Genomic DNA, 17,314 nt, shown 5'->3' on the forward strand with positions numbered 1-17,314 from the left:
ATTCTAGCTTCCCTCCCCCCCCCTTCTTTTAAAACGATTCAGTAAAAGAGAACCATATTAGCTGTGCATTGACTACTATGTTAATGCACTATCTCAGGACCAAGAGGAACTGGGTTCAGATCTCACCTCTTCCACTTGTGTTGACCTTGGGCAAGTCACAACTTCCCTAGGCCTGTTTCCTCATCCGGAAAATGAGAAGCTGGACTAGGCAACTGCTGAAGTCACTTCTAGATCTAAAACTATAATCTTGGGATCTAGCCCAGTTTCCTCATTTTACCAAGAAGGAAAACTAAGGGAGAGAGTGTCCTGTCATGGAAAGTACACTGACTTTGGAATGGGTACAAGGAGTCCAAAGTCCAGCTTTGCCATCTATCTACCTACCTACCTATCTTTTTTTTTTTTTTTTTAGTGAGGCAACTGGGGTTAAGTGACTTGCCCAGGGTCACACAGCTAGTATGTGTTAAGTGTCTCAGGCCGGATTTGAACTCAGGTACTCCTGACTCCAGGGCCCGTTCTATCCACTGGCCACCTAGCTGCCCCCTATCTATCTTAATCATCTATCCACCCACCCATCCATCCACCCATCCATCCATCCATCCATCCATGACCTTGCCTAAATCGCTTCGTTTGTCTAGGACTCAGATGGACTGGATGATCTCTAAGGTCCCTTCCCATGATCTTAAGTACTATCAGGCCTCAGTTTCCCAAACTGCACAACCTCGGGGTTAGACTAGATGCCCTCTTAGACCCTTTCCAGACCTAAATCAGTACAATCCCATCAGGCTTAGAGAAAAGAGAACTTTCCAACAGGAACTGTGAGTTTAGAGCCCCGCTCGTCTTTGCCTATCTGTGTCCCCAGCGTGCTCAGCACATAGTAGGTGCTTCCTAAGTGTCTAACGATTGACTACGGGTTCCACAGCGCCCAAGGGACCCCAAGTTGGGTGTCTTTTTCAGACGGAGCCCGCATGACGGGAGATGCACCCGCGGCGTGCCCGTCCAAACAGCCTTTGTGGGAGCACATGCCGGGACCTGCAGTCCCCGGGGTGCCAGCGCGAGCCCAGCTGGGGGCCTCGGCCGGCCACCTGGAGACCTTTTGCAAGAGCCCGCCCCGGGTTCGCACGAGGACGCTGGGCGCAGGAAGGCTGGGACGGGGGCTCCCTCCTTTCGCTCCCCTCCCTCAAGGCTGGCGTTCCCCCCCCCCCGCCCCTCAGCCCTCGCCCCGGGGCGCGTGGCCCCCGCGCTCCCCGCGCGCCCCTCGCCGATCTCCTGGGCCGGTGGAGCATGCGCGCTGGCGCCGCTCCCATCCCCGCCCCCTTCCCCCGGCTGAGTTATGCCAAGTATGTGAGGAGCCGGGGAGGCGGGAGGCGGGTTCGAGAGCCACCGCCGGCCATGGGGCGCTGCCGCCGCCGCTGCCGCTGTCGCCGCCGCCGCCCGCCGGAGCCAGGGCCGGGGGCGCCGAGGCAGGCGCGCGTGCCATGGCAGAGCCTCTGAGGAGAACCTGGTCCCGGCTGCGGGGGAAGCGCGCCTCGCGCGGGGCCGCGCGCCCGGAGCGGGAGCGCGCGCGGCCCGAGGAGTCCCGCGCTCCCCCCGTGCCGCTCGCCCCCGCCGGCCCCGAGGGCGAGGACGCGGGCCCGGCAGCCCCCTGCGCGTGCTCGCCCGGCGGCCGCGGCCGCGGTAGCAGCCTCGGGCCCCCGCTGTCCCGGCGGTCCAGTCCGGGCGGCCGCATCCTGCGGCAGGCGGAGGGCCCGGACCTGGAGGACGAGGACTACTATGAGAACCTGCCCGGCTCCGAGGGCGAGGGCTGGGGCGAGGGCTCGGCCGCCCCCGCCGCCATCGCCCCCGCCGCCGCCTCCGCCGCCGGCCCCTCCCCGGGGGCGGGCGGCGGCCGCCTGGAGACGGGCCGGCTGCGCTCCCAGCTCCAGGAGGCCTATTATTTACTCATCCAGGCCATGCACGACCTGCAGCAGGTGTCCCCGCCCCAGGCGCCGTGGACGGGGTTAGAGGGGCACAGGCACCCGGCGGCTCCTCCCCCTCTTCCTTCATCTTCGCCCTCTCCCCCTCTTCTCCTCCCCCCTCCCTCTCCTTCTCTCCCTCCTCCCGCGTCCTCTCTTCCCCCTGAGCCTCCTCTCTCCCCCCCTCATCCCCCCTCTCCCCCTCCTCTTCTCCCTCCTCTCCCTCCTCTCTCTCCTCTTCTCCCTCCTCTCTCTCCTCTTCTCCCTCCTCTCCCTCCTCCCCCTCCTCCCTCTCCTCCCCCTCCTCCCCCGCCCCGCACGCGGAGCCTGGAGAGCTTCCCGGTGGGGGCCCCGGCGCTTCTGCAGCGGTGGTCCAGCGACAGCTCGGTCCGCTACAGCGCGCTGCCGGCCACCGCGCAGTCCAGCTGTGCGGGCTGGGACCGGGACGCTCCCCAGCCACGTGGAGGGGCGATGGACAGCCTCGGGTCGGGCTGCGCCTCCCGAGCCGCACCGGCCGGCTGCGTGGGCTTGCGTCCCTCGGAGCGGGGGACGGACGCAAGGTTGATCGGGGACCCCGGCTCCTCCGGGAGTCCTTTGGGCCATCTGGCGGCGCCCTCTGGCTTACACAGGAGCAAAGGGCACGGCCCCGAGAGTCCCTTCTTTAAGCCTCCCGTGGTGACTGTGAAGAAGCTGCAGAAGTGGATGTACAAAGGACGCCTGCTGTCCCTGGGAATGAAGGGACGCGTTAGTGGGTCCCCGTCCCGGTCCCCGTCCCCCAAAGCCCTTGACACTCCAGCAGCCCCGCGGTGCCTGGGAGCATGGAAAGTGCAAGAAAGCAAAACCCATCCTGTACCTGCAGACCAAAGAATCATGCTGACAGGTAGGGGACTAAGTAGCTTTACCGTTTTTCCTGTCCTTAACGTCCATAACATTCAAGGCTTTTTTTTTTAACCAATTTTGGATTCCGATTTAGTGATGGAGAATGTCGTTGCATATTAACTTATTGTAACAAAAGGGCATAGATGTCATGTAAGTGACACCAGCACCGCTTTTGAGGTAACATTGTAACCGATTTAATCATTCTAGTGTTTCGGTTTTTTTTCCTTTTCTTTTTAACGCACTGGAATGAAAACTGATGTTTTTAGACACTTGAATTTTTTTTCTCTTAAGAGCCATTGTGAACTTTCTGAACACAGCCAGCAATGAGTAACTATTACAACACTTGGATTTAAGAACTGGGTGGTGCTTTCCTCAGTCTGTGTAGCTCTAGGCAAAACCATTGACTTTTGTGCAGTTTGTGAATTTGAATTTGTTCCAGTGTAGAATTTACACAGTAAATAAGCTTTTATTTTAATCACTTCCCCCCCCCATCAACAAAGAATTTTAATATGTATGATTTTTTTTCGTTTCACTGAGTAGGATTCCACTTGCACCCATTACTCAAATCTAAATAATGACTTTTGTTTTCATACGTATCTGATTATATTTAAATCAACAGAATCACATTTGATCATTACCATTTATCTTAATAGTATTTTCAAGTAGTCTTGCTAAGCTGTAATAAACTAATTTGGAATTTTCATTTCATTTTAACTTAGCAAAGAGGGCAAAGTATCATAGTCAGGGAAGTGCAGAATTGTAATTTAATAAACGGATTTGAAAAGTGAAGAGAACTGAATACACTAAATTATCATATTCTTTACTAGTAGTAAAATAGTAGTTGGCATGAGACTTTTAGGTGTTAATTCGGATATGAGATGTCAGCCCTAGGAATTGAGATATTGTCCTAAGATGGACTGGGTGGAGAGGGTGCTGGGTTCAGGATTAAGAAGACATGAGTTCATCTTCCTTCTCAGGTGCTTGGTAGCTGTGAGCGTCCCCTGTACAAGACACTTCCTCTCTCTGCCCTCATTTTTATCATCTCTAAAATGAGGTAGTGTAGATTGATTGACTTATGGCTTCATAACTTAACTCTCTAAAAGATGATTAAAATATCAGTTTTTGACAAAACTTCCCATTTTAATGATGCTTTGAGCTTTGATTTGCATATAGGCATCATATCTCTGAGTGAATTTTTGCTATAGTATAAATGGTGGTCTGTTGGATTACTTATTTTATCAGTTAGTGTCATTAATGTCAGTTATATAATTTTAAAATGCTAAATGTTGATATTTAAATTTTAACATGGAAGCAGTATAGAATAAACTTCAGCTCATTTGACAGCGTCATTTTATAAGAAAGCTTTAAGTGGAAAGTGACAAACTCTACTTGTCACAAAATTGTCACAGACTTTAAAAGTTCATTAACAAATAAGTATGTGTGCATCAGTGGTTATGGTGGAAACAAAAGTTTAGACAACTTCTGGGCACATTGAGGCATATATGAAAGTATGCTTTATTTATGAGAAAAAGATGAATTTTAAGCAGATTTGTCAAATAAGATATTTTGGGGCCTCTCTAATTCTGTACCACTAAATTGTTATATATTTTTTAAAAAATTGTTTCATCTCACAAGTGGGAAAGTGAGGTATTTTGCAGTAAGTTGATCATTAAGTAAGATGCGCCTTTTGGTTCTTAAGTATTTATAAGCATTTTTGTCATTTGGAAAATTCAGTACTGCAACTCCTTTTCTTCTTGTGATTTTGGTTCAGTTAACCCTTTGTATAATTTAAAAATAGGAGCCTATACAAAGGGTGATGTAAAACTTGTCAGACATTTCGTAACTTATTGTCTGAAGGTAAAATATATACCTTCTGTACACGTGTATAATTTTGTTGGAGAATACACATTCATGTAAAAAAAACCAACCTACTTATTACCAAAGATAAGACTAGATTAGTTGGAATTCTGCCAGCAAGAATTAGTTAAATGGGCTGGCAAGCTTTAAAGGAAATTAAAGTTCAATATCCAAATTAATCATATTATAGGTAAGGTTATTCTCATGAATGAATTATTAGTATTTTAAGAAAACTACATACTGTCTTTGAACTCTCTTTGGGAAAGCTTTTCTAAATGAATTTCCATTCAAATGACATATTTAACTTTTAGATGATAGAGTTGACATATCTAATTGATTTCATTTCCTATATCTACTGTCATTAAACATCTGTTTAAGGAGATGCTGTAGACATCTGTTATTGGGACTTAACAGAAATTCTCATGATATCCATGTGGACATTATGGGGAAATGTGAACAGTTAAATGGATTCAGAACTGGCTAAATTACTATAATCCTGAAATTTGGATTACTGAATTCCCCTCATCCTGCAGGGGCATGCTGCTGGTCTCTGGCCTGAACCCTGTTCTATTCTGTATTTTTAATAAATAACTAGGATGAAGATACATAGAACTGAGAGTGATAGCTAAGATGTCAGATGACAGAATAGGGATAAGAAAAAAAATTTCAGGATGGAGTGAAATGATAGAACAAGTAAAAAAAGTTGAAATTTAATAAGGATAAATACATTTAAAATGTTGCTCTTCAGCAGAAAGAAAGAAAACGAGAGAAAGAAAGAAAAGAGAAAGAAAGAAGAAAAGAATCTGAGTAATTACAGGCTGGAGAGATGAAAAAGGTGTGACAAGTTAAATTGAGTCAATAGTATAGATATATCATCCAAAGAAGTAACATGACCTTGTTGTTGTTCAGTTATTCAATTGTGTATGAGTTTTTTTGACCCTGTGGTCCATAAGGCCCATGGGAGTTTTCTTGGCAAAGATACTGGAGCTGTCTGCTATTTGCTTCTCCAGTGGATTAAGGCAAACATAGGGTAAGTGACTTTCCCTGGGGTCACACTGCTAGTAAGTGTTTGAAGCTGAATTTGAACTCTGGTCTTCCTGATTCCAGGCCCAGTACTCTATCCACTGAGCAACCTAGCTGCCTCCTATGACATTAGGCAGCACTAAATGTTGCCTCCAGAGCATTATGTTCAGTTCTGGATGCCATATTTTAGAAGGGACATGGCTCATAAGAAGTCTATCAGGATGGTAAGCTTGAAACTGTCATCTAGAAATGGTTGAAAAAACTTGGGGATAGTTTTGCTGGTGAAGAGTGGAATGTAGCTGTCATGTAAAAGAGGGCTTAATAGTTTACCTCCATGGTGCCTTTTGGTTCTGAAAATCTGTAATAAAAAAAGACTATTATAAGAGAAAATATTGATGGGTAGAAAATACTGCTTTTTTGAAATAAGTTGAGTTTATTGAACATTTTAGGCAAAACTTAAAAGACCTTTTAGATGTTTTCAGATAGTATCTAATTAAGTCTCATTAAAGTCTATGGATTAGGGTTATGATGGTGTTGGATGAAGGTACTCATTTGCAGAGAAATAACTTACTTACCCAATGCCACATAGTAGGGTAGAAGAGCCTTTTTATTTTTTTAAAGTAGTTTGTAACAGTTTTATTTCATAAAAGAGCAAATTGTTCAGATTGATACCATTCTTCATCAGTTTGGAATATTGGCATCTTCTAAGGCACTAACTAAAAGCACAGTACAGCTAAAGCTGCACCTTCTTGATTAAACATCGATTATAATTGTAGTCACAAGGTATATTCTTTTTCTTATATTATCTATGATAGTAATCCTCTTTGTTTTTAATTTGACCACACTTGTGATTTCATCAAATTAGGGAGCTGCCAGAGAGAGGGAACTAACTCTCCCAGTGCAGGCTGCCATCTGTCCCATAATTAGGAATCTCAGAGAGCTGCCTTAGGTACTGAGAGGTTGTCTTTGCCCACACTCAAAAGGAGAGTTTGAGTCCAAGGTGGAACTTAACCAGGGCTTCTGGACTCAGGTTAATTCTCTGTCTGCTAGGCAACACTTCCTTCTCTTCTTTTTGCAAGTATTTTATGAATGCTTTTTTGAGTATTATTATTATTTTTTTAAATTCTTTTGTTTAAATTCTTTTTTTTTTTTAGTGAGGCAATGGGGGTTAAGTGACTTGCCCAGTGTCTGAGGCCGAATTTGAACTCAGGTACTCCTGACTCCAGGGCCGGTGCTCTATTCACTGTGCCACCTAGCTGCCCCTGAGTATTATTTTTTAACATTACTGTCACTTCCTAGGCAGTTATCCTACCAATAGAAAACTCCTTTATCAAATGTGGTTATTTAAATCAAACTTACGCCAGTAACCACATCTAAAATGTATGCTTCGTTCCACACCTATTGTTCGCTATCACTGTGTGGAAAGGCCAGAGGAATGGTAGCTGCATGGATCAGAGTTCTGAACTCTTATAGTGTTGTTTGCCTTTACACTGTTGTGGTCATCACATAGATTATTTTCGTGATTGTGCTTACTTTGTTCTGCATAAGCTCATGCAAGTCTAGTTGTTCCCCTGAATTCATAGTTAAGTCTTTTGAAATAATAATAATATCCCATTATCTTAATATCCCACAATTTGTTCAGCTATTCCCCAGCTGATAGACAACCACTTTCCGACCAGTTCTTTGCTGTTATACAAAATAGGCTGCTATAAATATTTTCTTACATAATTATTTGTGCTTCAGATTACTTTTATTTCTCATGGAACATGAACAAGATGAGAGGTCTGAGTTTTCTCAAACAAGATTAACTTCTACAGAGACCACACTTGAGACAACTGAAATGTTATCAAATACGGTGGATCATGCTATAAGTATCTTGTCTTCTCAGTGTTCTGAGACTAGGTGTATTTCCACAGAGACCAAGCCTGTAGTAACTGGAATGTTCTCAGAGTATGTGTCTCCAACCACAAATATCTTGTCCTCTGAATGTTATATAGTTGAGCTGACATTTGTTTTTCTTCCCCCTTCTTGGAGGTGAGAGGTCCCCAGGTGTTACATATTGAGTAGGTTTTCTGAATTCATCCATCAGTTGGCCTTACTTTTTTTTCCTCCCTCACAATCCCCACCCCATATGTGCTCCCCTACACATCTGTCAGGTGGGGAGGGGTGGAGAGAAGAAGAGGAGGAAAGGGAGAAGGGAGGGGAGGGGAAAGGGAAGGGGTTCCAGAATGGGATGGAGATACACACTCACTCACTCTGTCTGTCTCTCCCCTCAGCCCCCATCTCATTTATATATCTGCTACTGTTTATTACCAGATCAAGGGGCAATTTCTGCACTCACATAATTTCAAATTGTTTTCCAGAGTGGTTGAATTACTTTTCAGCTCTACCAGTGGTGCATTAGTTATTAGTGTGCCTGCTTTCCAACAGCCTCAACAGCATTGATCTTTTGTCCCTTTTATCAATCTGATGTTTGGGTGGTAAAACCTTCAAGTGATTTAATTTGCATTTTTCTTATTATTGGTCATCTGGAACATTGTTTTATTTGGTTATTTGATAGCTTACATTTCTCTCTTTTTGAAAACTACCTGTTCAAATCTTTGGAACCTTTAATCCTTGGGGTATGACTCTTGTTCTTACATATTTGTATCAATTCATTACATACCTTAGATAACAGAAGTTTATCAGAGGTATTTGCTACAGAGTTTTTTACCCCCTCAAATTAACTGCTTCTCTTCTTATTCTAGCTTTGTTGATTTTGTTCATGGAAAAAAAAATTCAGTTTTATGTAATCAAAATTGCCCATTTTATCTCCAGTTATGAGTTTTTTCTGTAGTCATAATTGCTTAAATTACCTCTTTCCATTCTCCTCAAACTTTAAATGATGTATTCTTTTATACTTAAGTGCCATCTTCACTAAAAAATTTGAGTCTACCAGCTGAGAGCTCCCTTTTCAGCCTCATCTCACATCACTCAGGCATCTTCCTCTACTGTTATCTCCTTTACCCCCATCATAGACAGAGCAGTGGCCCTTCTCATTGCCAAGGCAAACTTCTCTACCTTTGATCCCATTCCATTCTGTCTTCACCAGCATGTTTCTCCTTATCTGTTGGCTATTTCCCTGCTCCCTACAAATAAATGTGCCCACGATCCCTAACCCTAACCTTATTAGCGTACCCACCTATATCTCTTTCATTTCATGCCTAAATTCCCTGAGTAATTAATACCTCCATTTTCTCTACTCTTATGCTTCTAAACTTTCTGCATTCTGACTTCCTTATTCAACTGGAAAATGCTCTCTCCCAGATCTCTTAATTGGCCAAATCTAATGGCCTCTTCTCAACCTTTATTCTTTTTAACTTCTCTGCAATCTGTTAATCACCCTCTTATTCTGGATACTCTGTCTTTTCTAGCTTTTCTTGATACTGTTCTTTCCTGGTATTCTTCATTCCTCTTTGACCACTTTTCAGTCTCTTTTGATAAGGTCGTCTTCCAAGTTATATTCACTCACAATGAATATGTCTTTTCAAAGGTCTTTCCCTGTCCCTTTGTCTCTTCTCGCTCCATATTATCCTGATTGATGATCTCATCAGCTCCCTTGGGCTCAGTTATTATCTTTATGTAGATGATTCTTAAATCTATTTATCCAGTATTAATCTTTTTCCTGACCATGAGTTTTGAATCATCACCTGCCTATTGGACATCTTGAACTGGATGTTTGTCTTTTCCATTCCTCACTCTCACTCTACATATCCAATTTGTTGCTGTCTTGTTGGTCCTACCTTCAAAACATTTTGCATCTAAATTCCTTTCCTTTCATTCACACAGCTGCCCCACTTCATGCAGGCCCTCCTTACCTCATACCTGGATTCTTAGGATGATAACCTTCTAGTCAATCTCCTCTCAAATATCGCCCTGCTCTGATCCATCCACTGTATTGCCAGAGTAAAGAGGGGGTGAGTCTATGTTACCCCTAAACTCAGTAATCTCCAGTGGATCCCTGTTAATTGATAGGATCAAATATAAAGCCTTTTAGCACTCAACTCGGGTCTAAACTTGCAGTCTTACTTTGTGTCCTTAGGGTCCCTTCCCCTTTTCCTCCATTTCCTTCAATGTCTCCTTCTAGAACCTCCATTTAAGGAGGGTGCCTAGGCCAAACACTGTTTCCTACCATACTGCTCTCCTCTAGATTTCTCCATCATTCCTCCCTCCCTTTTATGTGTTCTCTTTTCTTTAAAATGTAAGCTCCTTGGAGTCAGGGACTGGCTTTCTTTTTGCTTTACTTGTATTCCCAGCTCTTAGCACATTCTAAGTGCTTAATAAATGCTTGTTAACTGATTGCATTTTACTCTTGTAAAACTGATTGACTTACTGTTCTTCACACACAGAACTCCATCTCCCATCTCCAGAACTTTTCCATGCCTGTGTCCTATGCCTGAAATACTCTCTCTTCACCTTGCACCTTCTGGATTCCCTGTCTTCCTTCAAGACTCAGCTGTCTTGCAAGAGGCCTTTTCTAGTGCCCCCATTGTTAGTGACTTTCCACTGAGATAACACTTCTTACATTGTTTATATCTTGTATGAATGTAGATAACATAGATAATTTGAACTTGGGGGGGGCAGGGGTTGTGTTTTTACCTTTCTTTGTATCCCTAGCCCTTAGCACAGTGCCCAACACATAGTAACCACTTAACAAATGCTTGCTCATTATGTATTTTCTCTCAATAGAAAATATTATCTACAGTTTCCAATTTTTAAACAAATTTTGAACTTAAACACTAACAAAGTATTTTCATACACACAGACAATAAAGAGAATTCTTTGAGATGATAATCTCCTCTTCTTGCTTTTCCAAATTCCTTCATTATTCAATCCCAAATTGCTATAGAGTAAACCCCTCAACCCCTAATGTCTGTTCTCTCGTTTCCACCTATTTAAGCCCTCCTCTGACAATATCTCAGTCTGTATCAGCCCACCCCTTCTACTGTGTCCTCTTGAATTACCACTCTGTAATTAACAAACTCTCCTAAGTGTTAGATGACTTCTTCCCTGTAGTACTCACTGAGTGTTGGTTCTTCCTATATAATAACATTGGCTGTCTTTTGTAATAATTGTTGCACCTTGTATATGCTCTGACTTACTAGACCTGGTGGTAAAGTCAGAATATCTCCTGCTCCTCATTGCCATGTCTAGCTTCTCCCTCTCCCTCTATCACTCAGCAACCTTTTTTTCTTTTAAGGTCCACACTTCCAAATTTATTACCCAATCTGGAGCTTAGAGGCTGGTTGTTTACTGATCCTCAGGACATCTCTCCCTTCTTTATCAGTGAGTTCAGTGCTTGACTGACAGTCTTCCCTCACACCCCAACTCCAGGGCTTTTACTGGGAATGAATGTTAGCAAGCATGTTGATGTTCCCCTAACCCCACAATTCCTGAGTCTACACAACTACCATGAACAGGATGGTCATACCCTTAGTCTTGCCATCATCCATAAATGTTCTGTTTTCATGATCAGGAACACTGAAGTTCTTTTATCTAATCATTATCTTTTATCATTCTATCTTTCCTTATGCCACCCAAACCTGTTCTTTACCCTGGCTTCTTTACTTTCCCAGGCCATCACCATTGCTCTTTTTCTTTCTTTGCTTTTGAATCTCTTTCTCCCTTGTCCTATCACATGCCCACATCTTGTTAAACCCCAACCTTGTATTAGTCCTACCATTCTCCTTTGCTTTTCCTCACATGCTGCTAAATGGGACCGGAAGAAGTGAAGAAACTAAGCTGTTCATTATACATGTATTATGTTCTCTCATATAAGTTGGTCCTTCACCACAAGGTATTATTTTGATCCTCTCTCTGTCACAATGTTGGTTACAAGCCTCTCCTTTTCTCAGACATACCTCAGCAGCTCCTTTTCCTGGATTTTCAGCTGAGAATCTCATCTGTTTCTTTACCAAGAACACCAAAGCCATTCAGTTTTCACTCTCTTTTCTTCCTTATCTCACAACCCTGGACAGCATCCCCCCTACTCCCCATTCTTTTTTCTTTTATTGTGAAGCTGTGGCCCTTCACACAAAGGGCAATTCCTCTACTGCTACCTTTTAAAATTCTGAGCTTAATGAATATAAAATATAATAAGAATTTTTGCATGTTGTTTTTCCTTTTTCTTCAAAGAGGACTAATGACATCTCAGATGATATCTTGTGCATGAATTGGATTTGAGTGAGGCAAAGCTATACACAGGAGTCAGCTTCACTCTCTCTTCCAGAGTCATTGAAGTCCAATGGCAGGACAAAAGTCAAGATGACTGTTGATGTTGTGTGTTTTTGCATATTAAATTATTATTGCTATTTACATAAATTTTGGGTAAGCATATTATTCATTTGTTCAATATTATACCAGTAAAGGATTGACCATGTGTCTCTCTAACTTCTCATGGTCTCAGGCTGTGTGGTAGAGAAAGCAGGGGGAGAACTTCAGCATGTCAGTTAGCAAGAGCAGGAGAAAAGCCCCAGAAGTCCCCAAAGACCTCAAAGACACCTATGTTTTAAATTTGGATAACTGGGAAGATAATGGTCCTCTAGACAGTACTAGGGAAATTAGGAAGAGGGGACACAGCTACAAGGGGAATTTTCCTAAACCACAAGTCTGACAATATCACTGCCTTACTCAGTAAATCCCAGTGGCTCTCTGTTATCTCTGGGATTAAGTATAAATTCTGTTATTTAAAGCTCTTCAAAAACTGTTCTCACTATATTTCTAGTCTTAGACATTATGCCCCACTCAATGCACACTACAGTATATCCATACTGACCCAGGAATCTCTGTCTCTTTGCCTTTGTTTCTTTGCACTGGTGGTCCCTTGATGCCTAGAATTCAATCCTTCATCTTCAGTCTTGGTTTTTTTAAGACTCAGCTCAAGTGCTTCCTTTTATAAGATGCATTTTCTGTTCCCTCCAGCTGTTAGTACTCTCTCTCCCAACACAACCTTTTGGTTATTTTGAAGATACCCTCTATACACTATGTACAATGTTATTTCCCTCATTAAAATGTAAATTTTTTATGGGCAGTACCTGTTTTGTTTCTTTTTTTGTGTCTCCAGTGTTTAGTATAATTCCTGGTACATAGTAGATGCTTAATAAATGCTTGTTGTGGAGCTTGTGCATTCATGGCCCAGGCTGACTGTCAGTATCTGCACTTTAGTTGGTATATGGTTACAATCCTGAGTTCATGGAAGGCAAGGCTGATTATGTCTGTTGCTAAGCTTTTTGAGTCTTCTCCATTCCCTAGGTGTGTCTTTAACTAGTATTAGGCAAGAAATTGACTGCCCTTATGCCCAGCCCTCCTTCTTTGTCTAAAAAGAAATCCTTCTTAGGCTGAGATGGACTTGACTGACCCGGAAGGGTAACAGCATCCATTTTCTTCCTTGCTGTGTGACCCTGGGCAAGTTATTTAACTCCAATTGTCTTAAACATCAGGGCCATTTTCAGTCATCCTGATATATATCTTGCCACCAGACCCAGATGGCTCTGGAGGAGAGAGAGAGAGTGAGGTTGGTGACCCTGCACAGCCCTCCCTCACTTAAATACAATTCAGTGCAAGTCATGACTTCGCCGTGATGTCATGATCCTCTTTGAGAAAGGAGGACCACTACCATCAGCAACATAGAAGGAAGTCATTCTTCAGCATTGTCTTCCATACTATTAACTCACTCAGATATTTTTTCTACAGCTGGTGAGTGCATTCCCATTATAAATCTGATTCCATCACTTCTTTTCTCCTGATTACCATGGAGTCCAAGTACCTTTTCAAAAAGAAATTGTTGTAATGTGTGTATTGTTTTCATTATCCCTTGACTACTCTGGGACCCTATTTTAGACTGATAAATTAACCAATCTTTCTACTACTTGGTATGAGATAGATTTCGATCATTACATTTCTTTATGTGTTCCTTACCTATCACAATTGCTTCTTCTTCTCTATCCCATTGGAGATTGAGTTAGAATCCAAAACAGCCAAATAGTCCACAAGCATTTATTAAACATCTAAGATACACCAGACATTTTGCTAGGAGCTGGGGATAATACAAAGACAGAAAGAACACAGTCCTTGCTTTCGAGGAGTTTGCATTCTACTAAGGGTAACAGAACATACACATATAAATAAATATGAAATTTATTTGAAGTAAATACAAGATGGTTTTAGTGGGGAGCGAGGGACATTTGTAGGGAGGAGCACATGTAAAGATCGCATGTAGAATGTGGCCCTTTAGGTGAACTTTGAAGGAAGAGAGGCATTCTCAGAGATGGAGATGATGAGGGGAATGCATTCTAGGTATGGGGGACAGCCTGTGCAAAGGATCAGTGTTCCTTTGTTCATCTGTTATTGAAGATAAAATTAATTCCTTCCTTCCTTCCTTCCTTCCTTCCTTCCTTCCTTCCTTCCTTCCTTCCTTCCTTCCTTCCTTCCTTCCTTCCTTCCTTCCTTCCTTCCTTCCTTCCTTCCTTCCTTCCTTCCTTCCTTCCTTCCTTCCTTCCTTCCTTCCTCCCTCCCTCCCTCCCTCCCTCCCTCCCTCCCTCCCTCCCTCTCTCTCTCTCTCTTTCTTTCTTTCTTTCTTTCTGGGGCAGTGGGGGTTAAGTGACTTGCCTAGGGTCACACAGCTAGTAAGTGTCAAGTGTCTTCGGCCAGATTTGAACTCAGGTCCTCCTGAATCCAGGGCCGGTGCTTTATCCACTGTGCCACCTAGCTGCCCCCTAAAATTAATTTTTTTTATAAAAATGGTGATAAATCTGTTTAATTTTTTACTTTTATTTGTTGTCTTTCATTTTCCATCTGAAAATGTTCTTGGAATAAACTGGTTTGGTTGACTCTCATGCTGGGTCTTGATAACTATTTAAAATCTTCCACTATCCATTTTTTTCCATTTAGCAAGGAGAATCAAATATTTGCTATTGTCAGGAGGTTTCTGGTCCCTTTTTGTTTCCTCATTTTGATGGTTGGTTTATTTTGGCTAATCTTGCAGAAATGGTGATAGTTCAGGTTGATGACTTTTCCTTTTTCACATTTTTTAGCATCTATGATTCCCTACATTGGTTTGCTAGCTGTTGGCTGTCTGTTAAGATGTAGATTTTTGTTTTGTTTTGTTGGTTTTTTTGGTGATATTGTTCAGTGCTTGGTATGTCTAAAGCCTTCCTACTACTCTCTTCTTGGAAGCATTCATGGTGTACAGGTCTAGCTTTGGCTTCTTTTTTTCTTAATCCTTTTCATTGAAGTCATTATCAACTATATAGCAATTTGTAGAATCTTGTCATTTTCTTTGTAGAATTTCTCTTTATCATCATCTTCTGCAACCTGATATTAGCACATATAAATTTACATTATTGGCTTATTCTAGTTATGAGCACTGTAAAGTGAGATAAACAAGGGTCTTATGAAATTGTTTCTTTTTACTTTGGGGTGAATGATAAAGCCAGGTCTACCAATTCCTTTTTTTCCCTCTCTGATGGTAACGTCTGAGATGGTCTTCCATTTAACTACAATTTCTTATATATTCTGGTTTAACTTATAGTAAAAATGTCAGTATTGATATGATTCAGTTTCTTAAGCAGAATATCAACTTATTGGTTATTGAATAAGGGCATAAATAAGTTTATAGAAACTGTGGTAAAATTTTTTGCTACTATTCCATGATCACTTCAAGTGTTAATGGGGGCTGCATTGAACTGAGAGGGCATTTTGGATTTTTCTTTGTTTCATGGGTTACCATGCCAAAGAACTAATCATCCATTGGCTAACATGCTGGTGTTAAGCCTCTTTCCTCTAACTTAGGCTGGTCCATGGACAAAAGACATTGGCTATTGTCAGGACCATACTAGTGTCCCACTGTCCTAGCATTTGACAGTCCAGTGTCATCCTCATATCATAATGAGGCATTAGAGATGGACTTTGCAAAGGCTTTTGAGAATAATCAAATAGGAGTTTTTAAAAAAAATGTTATGAACTTTTTAGAACTTTTAGTAGTACTAGCGTGCTATTAATCATTTTGTGTACTTATGTATTTAATAATTATGCATGGGCTAATTTGTCCCTAATTGAGATTAATTCAGAAATTTAAAGTTATTATGCATAGTTATAAGTATTATCATGTTGCATCAAGCCTTAAGATTACTTAGAAATTATGAACCCATTTGCCCGCTATCCTGCATTTAAAAATACATTTTAATTGGTACCTATTACTCAGACATAAACTCAAAAGCAACAGGTAGATTTATTTTGCATTTAAAAAATGATTAAAATGTAACTAGGTATGTTTGGTTTGAGACATTTATATACATGATTGTTTTATGAATTATAATGCCTAAGTATATATAAACTTTGAGAGTGGGAGGAGGGAAGAAAAAAAAGAAAAAAAGAAATTTACTTGATAACTTTATTATATATTTAAAGGGAATAGCAAGTTGTATATAATAGAAAAAAATTGTAACTGGTAATAAAAAGGTCAACATGGTCTTTCAGTGCAATTCAATCCCAAGGAGCAATTAATTACTAACAGTCTAATATGTGTAAAGCATTTCGCTAGATCTGGGGCAATATAAATGAAAAACAATCCCTGCCTTTAAGGATCTTGTACTCTTCTGGGGATATCTAAAATATAAACAGATAACTATATACTCGATACTTTGAGGAGCAAGCACTAATGACCAAGGTGTCAGGAAACTATAGGAAAACCAAGGAACCTAGGGATTCAAAGAGGTAAGGAGAGAGTCTATTCCAGGTGTGAGGAACAGGCTGGTTGTCCAGAGCCCTGGAGACTGGAGAATTCATGAACGGGGAGTGGGCTCAACAGTGGACAGATGGACAGTCAGGCTGGAAAGATAGAGTAGAGCTAAGGTGTAAAGAATTTTAAAACTCTTAACTGGATGAGTTTGCCTTTTATCTTAGAAGAGAATGGGGGCTTGGTGTCTCTTTCTCTCTCTCTCTTTTTTTTTTTTTGATGAGGCAGTTGGGGTTAAGTGACTTGCCCAGGTCACACAGTTAGTAAATGTCAAGTATCTGAGGCTGGATTTGAACTCAGGTCCTCCTGAATCCAGGGCTGGTGCTTTATCCACTGTGCCACCTAGCTACCCCTTTGTTTCTTTTCTTTTCTTTCTTTTTTTTTTTTAGTGTTTTATAATGTACATAATTTTAAGTACATGATACAGTTTATAAGTAAAATCTCGTATGTGTGTATATCTTACAGACAGCTGAAAGGCAGCATCTCTGAAAGAGAACTCATTGTCTTCTCCTCCTACCCAATTTCGTTCGTTCCCTTCCTATTTTCCCTGTTTTTTGTTGAGAGCAGTACCACCCTTCTAGTCACCCAGGTTCATAACTCCAGAATCATCCTTGATATTTCCCTCTTTTACCTTCCACATCAATCACGAGTCTTGCCGATTTCCCTGCATATATGTATATGTAGAAACACACACATACACACATATTTTTACTGATAGAGTGCATAATCAAAAAGTTTGGAGACCACTGATCTACATGAGAGGTGATGAGGGCCTGAAATGGGATGGTGGCATGTTAATACAAAGAAAAGAATGAATGCAGGGGATGTG

The 17,314-nt window shown here is 41.8% G+C and overlaps 1 protein-coding gene across 1 annotated transcript in view; it reads left to right on the forward strand.

The window, feature by feature from the left end:
- Nucleotides 1–1,475: 1,475 nt before the first annotated feature.
- SYDE2 (synapse defective Rho GTPase homolog 2) overlaps nucleotides 1,476–17,314 on the forward strand; it is a 78,872-nt gene continuing 63,033 nt past the window's right edge. The window contains exon 1 of the mRNA XM_043963017.1: nucleotides 1,476–2,832. Coding sequence (XP_043818952.1) covers nucleotides 1,476–2,832 — 1,357 coding nt within the window. The remainder of the gene's footprint in view (nucleotides 2,833–17,314) is intronic.

The sequence above is a fragment of the Dromiciops gliroides genome, chromosome 4 (genome assembly GCF_019393635.1).
Source record: "Dromiciops gliroides isolate mDroGli1 chromosome 4, mDroGli1.pri, whole genome shotgun sequence".
Taxonomy (NCBI): domain Eukaryota; kingdom Metazoa; phylum Chordata; class Mammalia; order Microbiotheria; family Microbiotheriidae; genus Dromiciops; species Dromiciops gliroides.